We start from the raw sequence: 9,744 nt of genomic DNA on the forward strand, positions 1-9,744 counted from the left end.
AATTTATTATTTCTGGAATAGTTTTGGTTTTAAATTTTTCCTAACATTTTTCCTGAAAAATTTCGGAAATTAAAAGTTCCGAACAATACCTCCCGCACCGAGGGGACGGGAGAAAACGCCGCGCTCACGGACTCCTCTATCTTTGCAGCGCGCCACTTCCTGACGCGAGCCCTGCTCAACTGCGACAACTTCGAGGCCGCGCAGCACGTGCTCCGCGACGAGGGGTGCGGCGCGGGCGACGGCGTGTCCATCAACATGACCTTCCTGAACCAGGAGGGCGACCGCCTGTTCCACAACGCCGAGGTGGGCCCGTCCTGCGACGCCGACTGCCGCAGCCCGCTCAACATCCTCACCTGTTCGCCCGGCGAGCACATCTTCCACTGCAACAAGTGAGTGCTGGTGGCCGCGCCGTGCTCCCGCCCTGCCTCCTCCCCCAGAGAGCTGACCCACCCCTTCCTCCCCCGCTGTCCCCAGGTACCTCCGGCTCAAGATCCCGGAGGTGGGCGGCATGATCGTGTCGAGCAGCGACGCCAGGCACGCCACCATGGAGGCGCAGCCGGACCCCTTCACCCTGCAGGACGTGATCAGGGTCATGGGCGACCAGTCTCACCCCGAACACAACATCTTCCGGGAGGCCGGCGACGACGACTTCGTCAAGACCGTCGCCGTGGGTGAGTAGCGAGCGTGGCTCGAGCCCGGCGTCACAAAAAACAATGCAGAAGTCACGACGGGGTCACATCGACGCCGATGGCACATGTCCCCGTGGCCCTTTCCCCCCTACTCTCGTAAACTGTAATCCACTTTGTGTTGCTCCCAGGCATTTTCGACTGCGTGAACCGGACGTGGAGCCTGTACACCGACAACCCAAAGACACATGACCCAGTAGTGGTGCTTCCCCTGCAGATCAGGAAGCCCTCCAAGTGAGAGCCGTGACGTGTGAGCCAGGGGTGCGGGACGGGGAGGGGGTCGAGGGCAGTGGTGCCGCGGCGCCTGGGCAGCATGGGGACGCCCGCTGACCTTGCCCCTCCCCTCCCCACCCCCAGCCCCTCACAGAAACCCACAGCCCCCAGGAACGTCGTCCGTCCTCCTGAACCAAATCTACACTATGAACGGTGAAATCGCGTGTAATAGACCAGAGAAATAGGCAGCGAAAGAACATGGAAGTGTGTGGTGCAGACTAGACTGATGTTAGCTCGGCTCTATTTGGGGCACCTTTAATAGTGCCTGAGGCGAGGCACTTTGATTCGAAGGGACAGCACTGGGTAACAACAAGGTCACATTGATCTCTATCCTATGGGGCAGGTGAGGTATCCCTTCTGGTCAGGATGAGTGAGTTGAAGTTTATGAAGTTATTTAAGTTACCCTGAACTAATTATATATTTGGAGAGGGACAGTGACACATTATTATATGTTCTATGACCCTAAATAGTTTTGTCTTTAAAGGTAAAATTTGAGTTTGAATGTTTATTTATATGAATCTAGAGATTTATGAATCTTGTTACTTTCTCATTTTGAAGTGAGTATTTGTGTAATTCAATAAATTAAAATTGAAAGATCTGTTTAACTTTTTCTGGTATAAATGCCAACAATAATAAAAATAAATAAATGATGAAATCACGTCAATACAGAAAAATGTGAGGCCCTTTCAATTAACTTTCAACAAACCAACGTCTGATTTGTGATTCTTCATTCCACCTTCACTAGTAACTAGTAACTACTGATGAATGTTGCCAAGCATACTTAAATTGTCTCTAAAACAACAAAATATTCTAAAGCACATTAACTTCTCAAGTACATATATTTATCACATTAGAAATAAGACCATTCAAGACAGCCAAACAAGGAAAAAAAAATACAAAGATTTATAGTAGTTAACACATCACTCTCACTGACATCAGGAACACATGACAACAAGATGGAATATGAAAAAAGAAACTAATCTATATATGTGAAATGAATCTGGAATGCTGCTCTTGACACAGTGAAGTGTGTTGACAAACATTTTCGTCTCACGCATACAGATTACATTGCAAAAGAAAAATAAAATAAAATAAGAACAACACATTAAAGTATTTACAAAAATTAATAGATTAAATTTAGCAGTTCCCAGAGAGAACAAGAAAAGAAATTCAGTGCAAAGGATTTACACTCCACAATTACTGTTACACTCTAAATATTATCACAATTCATTTATGACCTCAACATTTCAGTAGATTAAAAGATACGAAGCCTAGATTAAAACAATTTTGAATCCAAGTCTATTTTGATGTGGAAATTTGTTTTAATAGTGAAGGTACTGTAGTAATTACAAGCAAATAGTTCAATGTTCTCAAATAGGCATATTACAAAATTGTTTCAAGCAGGCTTCCTCTCAATGTTGTTTGATCTTACATTCTGCCACAGCTCCCACCAGGGCAACCTCCCATATTGACAGAGCCCTGGCCGAACATATCACCAAATGATCTGAAGTTTCCTCTTGGCTTTGGTGGGCGAGGAGGGCTGTATGAGGAAAGACGAACAGGAAGTGAGACCCCCAAAAAAGATGTAGCCCATTAAATTCTCCATTACAAGCTGAAACTGATCAAATTGTGATAGTGGATCATATGCTGAGTCAACATACCCGCGTCCGTTGAAACCACCCCCACCGCCTCCTCCACCACCACCGCCACCACCTCGAGGTGCTCTGTAGCTTGTGCTCTCCCCATCTGAATTACGTAGACCTGGAATGAGGGTTGTGAAGCTGCAAAACACAAAACACAATAATGGTGACAAAGTCTAAACAGCAATACTAGAATGTTTAAATACACAAAATATTTACTTACAACAAATACACAACATTCAAAAATCCCCAGAACATGGATGTGATTTTGGAAACACCCCATGGCATGGACTCGTGAATTGTACCATCTGAAAGAATAAAGTAAAATTTGAACAAAAGAATGCTAAACACAAAGTGCCCATTAAAATTAGGTAAACATGAAATGCTTTATAGAGCACAGTTTATTTTGATGTCTGATAAAGATTAGTATTCAAGGAAATTTGTCTATAATAAAAAAGCAGAAAAGAATTCTTAAAAAGAAAGGTTATTACTGAACTAGTCGGAGCAATGGCATAGTATAAATGTAACATTTAAAGTACGTAAAGCTATTACCGTTGTCAATCCAAGTCATTTTGGTCAAGGATCTTAAAAAGCGATGAAAAGTAACTTGGGATTTCACCACGTCAGCCTGAAACTGGAACCTTCTACTTCCGAGAACACAACTTCAAACAATAACACCACCCACATCAAGTCTGAAGCGGGGGAGAAATGAGAGAAAACGTGATGACGTCAGACTATGTCCTCTATAGGCAGGCAATACAAACTGCAAATAGTTGACTCTGCGAACAGTGTGCGCGTGGGAGCGTTGAAATCCATTGAGTGACAGACAGACCTGCGTGAGTGTGAGGGGATCGGATACGAACAGATTAACAGCTGAATCCTCAGTTAACTTCAAGTTATCGTGCTTCCACAATGCATGTCTCACCGAAATCCTTAAGTGAGAGTCTGTGATCGAAATGAGCGACACAATTTTTCCTCGCCTAATCATAGAGAAAGTGAAATTTTTCTGACCTCAGCAATCTGAGGTACCTCACTCATGTTGGGTGAGAACCATAACTTACAACTCAAATAATAGAACGAGTAAAATAATCGCGGTCACGGGAAACGTGAGTTTTTGGAGGTCTCGCTCCCAAGAGCTGACTGTGCTAATGAGGCTAAGCAGAATAGCGCCTGGTGGTGCGCTTCGGGTAGGCCAACCCGCCAAGCAGGAGTGTGAGGTTGGTGGCCCGCTCCCCCTCCCCTCTCACCCGAAAGCAAGGTAGCCCGAAAGCGCTCCAGCCCCAGGAGCGGGAGCGTCGGCAGAGAAGACGTTTATCGTGGAAGCATCTCACGGTAACAATTCCACACCTTGGAGTGGTCAGAATCCTAAGTATAAGCTCAACAAACTAAATGTGGTGGAGTATTGGAAGTGATGGCACTTTCCGTTTGTATTAGGTGCGGCTGCTGTCACGGGTTCTTGTGACAAATTAAAGACAGATACGTCCATGCCACGGTGGCTGAATATGCCCGCGAATTTCTTAAGTAGTTATACTGGCCGCTTGGAGGCGTGTCGGCGGGTTGCATATCCGACCGGGGCCGTATAAGGCACCGTGGTCAGCGAAACGATAGGCAAAGGGCAATTTGCAATTTGCAAACCGCCTGCAAAGCACTGATTTGCAAGAACTGAGTGAAATTTTTTGTGTAGACCTTTTTAGCAGATGATACCTTAAAAACCTTTTGACTAAACGTAAAGAATAGATAAGTAAATTTAAGGTGTCAGCTAGCTTTTACTCTCGAAACGGCAAGGGAATCAAGCGGAGACCAGAAAACAATTTCTTTAGCGCTGGCGGAACCGTGTCCGGGTGGGTGCCTGAGTGAGTGTCGCTTCAGGCCCCTACCCTAACCCTGCTTAACAATACTAGGCTCCCCGTCCCTGCACAACAATACTATCCGACGCCGGCCTATGTGCCCGCGCTTTTCAACGCCGCTTGTTCGCTGAAATTGCAAATAACAAGAAACCAGAAACAAATGACAGCTAAATCCGGGAGAAAATTTGAAAACAGACATATTCTTAAAGTTGTATCATCTGCTTTCAAGATAGATTCTTGATTTAGATTTTCAAAGCAAAAATCCCTGATGATGAACTCTGTGGTACGGTGACAAGGGGTACGGGTACAGTACAGTACAGTACAACGAGTTTGCGCGGATTAGGCGCGAGTCGAGCGACACCCCGGTGTCATGTTAAACTAATTCTGCTGACAAAGTACACGAATTAAGTAGCAAATCGGTGACTGGGGTCCCGGGGGGTCATAGGTTACCGGTCTCACTTGCACGGTGGGTATGTCGTGCGGAGACCTCTGATGTCAGCCATAGTTTGTGAGACTCAGCACGTCACCACCATTTAAAAAATTAATAATTTATTCAACATTGCTAATAAATACATAAATACATCGTACACCATACGTATGGAGTGCTGAGGGTAAAGTAGGGCCGAACTACAAACACGTAGGTCTCCTCACGGCAAAAAAGGCATTGCTTTATGTGCTGTATTAGTTAAATATATCCATTATGGCTGGCCACACTTGAAACGACGATAGTACCTTAACTGAATGGGGAGAGCAGTACTCTCGTATAAGTAGGCCTAGTAAAACCGGACCGACACATAAAATGTTTCGTTCGGTTTCGTTGGAGTAGCTCAATTAGTTGTTCCAGAAAATTGTTCGGTTTTCTGTCCCGTCATCAGCAAATAACGTTCGAGAACTTTTTTTTGCGTTTGGCTGGTTTAGATATTTACTCTAGACCAAAAAGAAAAAAAACACATTGTCGTAAGTAAAAGTGAACGATACTAAGATCATACACAATAAGCCGCATCCCTGCGAGCAGCGCCGATCTGGAATGCGCATCTAAATGTGATGTTTTGTGACACATTTGAGCATTCCCAGTGATAATTTTTTTTCCGGCAACGTCATTTCGACATCTTTTTTCACGTCGTTACGACATGAAAGTGTGCCTGAAATCAACGGCTTTTCGACAGTCGGTATCGTTCCCACGTTTCTCTGTCGAAAAGCCTCCGATTTCAGGCACACTTTTATGTCGTAACGACGTGAAAAACAATGTCGAAATGATGTCGGAAAAAATTCTCAAAGTCTCAAATTCACCTAAAGAAAAACGTGTTTCTCACGAAGACCTCATTGTGACCTCTTTATGACTTACGAGGTCACGATTCTTGCACTTGTGACCTCACTGGTGACCTCACAAGCTCAAGGAATCGTGACCTCAGAGGTCACAATGAGGTCTTTGTGAGAAAAACGTTTTCCTTGGGCATGTGCATTATTTGGCGCTATACTAGCGGAACTGCGACCTGATTTCTACATTTAGTATCACAGTGTTTCTTAAAGATCAAAGACGGCGATTTGCGAATAGTAATAATGATAATAAATAATACGGAGCTGGATGGGCCTAGCTGACGATGGTGACCCTCTTGTCCTCCTCGCTCATGTCCTTGTCTCCCCAGCCCCAGACGGGGTGGGTGCCGTCACCCGTGCGCAGGCAGCGCGCCATGACTAGGTCGCGGTTCACCGACTTGAGGTGCGTGGCCTGGCCTATCTTGGCCATGAGCTCGATGAAGACTGCGCCGTAGTTGGAGGCGTAGTAGCTGAACTCGCCCGACTTGTAGTCCCAGGGGAACACGTGGTGGTAGTTGTGATAGCCCTCGCCGCCGATGCCCAGGGCGACCAGGAAGTTCTCCCGGGCGGCGATGGACCTGCGGGGTTGGTTGAGGAACGAGAAAATGGTCAGAATGAGAATGATCACCGTTCTGGCCAAGCTTGGGATTTAAAAATCCGAAATATTTTCAGAAAAATTGAAAAATAAAAACTGAAACTTTTCGGGGAAAAAAATAGGAGCCCATGAAAAAAAGTCGTGAAAAATTTCCAAAAAAACACTTTTCCTGAAAATTAAAATACCCAGTCGTGGCACTAAATCAGGTCCGCGCCGCCGCCGGCTGGTGGCGGCTGCCTGCCTGTCCGGCTCCTCCGTGAGGAGTGGCCGTCGAAAACCCCCCAACCGAGGCAAGGTATTGTCATTGTCGTCTCACCTCACCTCGTAACACTTAATCTCCATGACTATATAAGGGATCAGTTATCCAGAAAATACGTCAGGATTCGGCCTTACAAAACTGCCTATGTCAGCCAGTGCAAGCTATCATAGCGCCTGGCAGGTAGGCAACATCTTGCACGCAGTGCATGCGTGTACGGCGGGGTGGCCTACCCCGAGTCTCGCAGGCGCCGAGCTCGCGCGATATACCGAATGAATCTCAGAAAAACACGGACGTACTTCGTAGAGGACCCATTTGATCGTCCAGTAGACCCACCGCCAACCTTAGCCATAGCTTGTGATCGCATCCGCCCTTTGCAATAACCCAACTACAGAGCTCATCGCCCACGCTCAGTGAAAGGCCTACACGTGCACCAATGAACCCTCCATTATGTAATCTAATGTTTCATTTGAACCCAACAAAAAGAGTTTAAAAACTGAACCAAACTAACTGTAAAGATAAAGTTATCGGAACACACCGCCGTTATTGTATAGAGGTAGAACGCGTTACTCACTTATCGTAAGGACGCGAGCCGACCATGTGGGCCGCGGAGTTGACGAGGAAGATGGCGTGCAGGCAGAGCGTGAAGCGGAGAGCCACGGCCACGAGGAAGGCATTGGCGTGCGTCTCGTCCCACAGGAGCATGGGCACAGCCACGGGGATCAGGTACCACAGGAACGGCATGAACACGTAGTAGTACCTGAGGATGCGGCATGAACGGGCGATGACGAATTAAGCAAAATTCACGAACAAAAATAAAGTAAATGATGCAAACAGGACAATCACTGTAAAAAAAAATATTCTCGAAAATTTACGACATATTTTATAATTCAAAATATGTTGTAAATTTATAACACCTCCAGGTTGCTTGTCGACAAATTCCAAGTGCTTGTAGTCTTACATTTTTGAATTGTACTTTTACGACACGCCTCAAGGAAATTTTTCCCGCAAAACGTACAACTATTTTTTACAGTGAACTGAAGTGTTTAAAGACTCCCAGGTTGGCTTACTTCTTTTGGTAGTAGACCACAGGGTCGGCTAGCAAGTCGCTGGAGTCGATCGTCTTTCCGAATCGAATCACGTCCGGGTGCTTCTTGCACAGCAGCCAGCCGACGTGCGAGAAGAAAAAGCCCCTGCGGGCGTTCACGTGGTCGGCGTCCGTCTCGGTGAACTTGTGGTGCGCGCGGTGGTCGATGGCCCATTGGTAGATGCTGCCCTGCAGGGGCAGAAGCGTTTGAGTCTCTGCTCAGCCCAGAAGCTAACCCCTTTTCAGAGAGCGTGGGGTACGCTCTAGAAGCGCGCGTTGCAATGATTTTTTTTAATTTTTTTTTAGGCGTCATGATGAAGTTACCGAATCAAAACCTATTTTATCAACGCGTTTACAGGATAGTGTACAATAAACATCGTTTTTTTCCCTATACTGTATCGCACGCAAGGCGAGCGGGCGAGCTTGCCTACCCTGGTGTCTTACGAGCGCGAAGCGAGCAAGCAACCTGCTTACATAATTTTAGCCCCCTATACATCCTACGTGTATCTCTCCTCACTCACCTGCCAGCTCATGGTGTTGAACGCGGCTAGGAGGATCCTGAGCGGCAGCTTCGCCTTGTAGGCCTTGTGGCTCCACAGCCTGTGGACGCCCGAGGTAACCCCAAGGTTACACGCGAGGAACAGGAGGAAGGCTGTGGAGGAGGAGGAAAACTACTGTTGTCGGGTAGGGTTGGAAGCCCTGGAAAGTTTCCGGAAAATTGCAGCAAAAAACTGAATTTTTTAGGGAAAAGCAAACAATTTCCCAGACCCCAGAAATTTTCCCTTTTTTGGAAAATTTTGGGGAATTTTCCGTAAGTTTTCCGGAACCTTTCGGAAATTTTCAATCCTACCGCCCCGTCCTTGCTTTGCTGTGACTCTCCCATCATCTCGCTCACCCCATGCGGTGGTCAGGAGCTTGACGTCCGTAAAGATGAGCTTGATGGCGTAGACGGAGAGGGCGTTGAACAGGAGGTGGCCCGCCACCCGGTCCCACAGGATGGGCTGCAGCTCGCGGTACGACTTGCCGCTGGTCCTCTCGTCGTGCTTGGCGATGGCAGTGCGGTAGTCCGGCTCGGCCTCGTCCTCGTACAACACCCCGCTCTGCGCGGGTGCTTCCTTGACGTTGGGTGGCATTTGTTTGGAAGTGCGGGTAGTTCTCTTGGCCGGGGTGGCGCGGAGCCTGCGGTGGACGCGGACGGATCGGGGGGTAATGGGGTGCCCGGGCTGGTAGTGTCACCGTGCGCCTGCACGCCCGGTCTCCGCACCACTGCTTTATAACGCGATGTGCGAAGCGGGCGGAATTCCTCTCTGGAATGACCCCCCTGTCCGTCTATCACTCTTTCCCCCTCTCTTCCCGACCTCTCTCGCTGATTCGCACAGCGCAGACGCCCAAATGCATTACCCTATGACAGTGACGCACAGCGAGGGCGTGTTATGCTAAGCACGGTTTCCCCGGTCTACGGGTTTTTGAAGCGAAGGACGCTAGGCTTTGCAAGTTTTAAGAGGAAGGTCAAGGGGCACCGTCTCGTGTCTCATACAAAGTCGATTGCTCAGCTCATGCACGCGATTATCTGCAGTTAAGGTGAATACACACTTTTTGCGACGTCGCGTCAGAAAGGGGGATCGCCACTGTCGTCCGTAGTGAACCGCCTCGATGGTAGGCAATGTGCACGACAAAACCCCTGTGTGTAGACAATTGACAGTGTATCGCCCCACTATCTGCACGTGCTTAATTGAGTGAGGAAAAAAACCTCGCTCTCCAGAGAGCGAAGAAATTTACATTAAATCCTCGCTCTCCGGAGAGCGAGAATCCTCGTTCTTGGATGTCTAGCGGGGCCTTTCTCTAATTTCATATTTATGGGAACCGAATGTGATTACTTCTGTCCCACAACTCTGAAAACCCAACAGCATGCATTGCATGCGTTATATAAAGCATGCATGGTATGCATGCTGTATTAAACGCATGCATTGAGATGCATGCTGTTTTTAACGCATGCATTGAGATGCATGCTGTATTTAATGCATGCATTGAGATGCATGCTGT

General features: G+C 47.4%; 3 protein-coding genes across 6 annotated transcripts in view; 1 reads left to right on the forward strand and 2 right to left on the reverse strand.

Moving 5' to 3' along the window:
* LOC113205509 (uncharacterized) overlaps positions 1-1,633 on the forward strand; it is a 4,220-nt gene extending 2,587 nt beyond the window's left edge. For all 4 annotated transcript variants that reach the window (XM_026421172.2, XM_052275971.1, XM_052275972.1 and 1 more), the window contains exons 6-8: positions 149-389; positions 475-671; positions 818-1,633. In XM_026421172.2, coding sequence (XP_026276957.1) covers positions 149-389; positions 475-671; positions 818-924 — 545 coding nt within the window. In that variant the 3' untranslated portion in view covers positions 925-1,633. The remainder of the gene's footprint in view (positions 1-148; positions 390-474; positions 672-817) is intronic.
* Positions 1,634-1,779: 146 nt separating this feature from the next.
* On the reverse strand, positions 1,780-3,319 carry LOC113205510 (glycine-rich selenoprotein). The gene is made up of 4 exons (XM_026421174.2): positions 3,152-3,319; positions 2,823-2,907; positions 2,621-2,740; positions 1,780-2,499 (listed from the first exon to the last, which is right to left on the reverse strand). Exons 1-4 carry the CDS (start codon positions 3,168-3,170, stop codon positions 2,388-2,390), a joined length of 336 nt encoding a protein of 111 aa, XP_026276959.1. The 5' UTR covers positions 3,171-3,319; the 3' UTR covers positions 1,780-2,387.
* A 1,659-nt stretch (positions 3,320-4,978) lies between these two features.
* On the reverse strand, positions 4,979-9,061 carry LOC113205539 (acyl-CoA Delta-9 desaturase-like). The gene is made up of 5 exons (XM_026421208.2): positions 8,597-9,061; positions 8,223-8,353; positions 7,685-7,890; positions 7,189-7,374; positions 4,979-6,341 (listed from the first exon to the last, which is right to left on the reverse strand). Exons 1-5 carry the CDS (start codon positions 8,832-8,834, stop codon positions 6,038-6,040), a joined length of 1,065 nt encoding a protein of 354 aa, XP_026276993.1. The 5' UTR covers positions 8,835-9,061; the 3' UTR covers positions 4,979-6,037.
* Positions 9,062-9,744: the final 683 nt, after the last annotated feature.

The sequence above is a fragment of the Frankliniella occidentalis genome, unplaced genomic scaffold (assembly GCF_000697945.3).
Source record: "Frankliniella occidentalis isolate FOCC.00 unplaced genomic scaffold, Focc_3.1 Scaffold1282, whole genome shotgun sequence".
Taxonomy (NCBI): domain Eukaryota; kingdom Metazoa; phylum Arthropoda; class Insecta; order Thysanoptera; family Thripidae; genus Frankliniella; species Frankliniella occidentalis.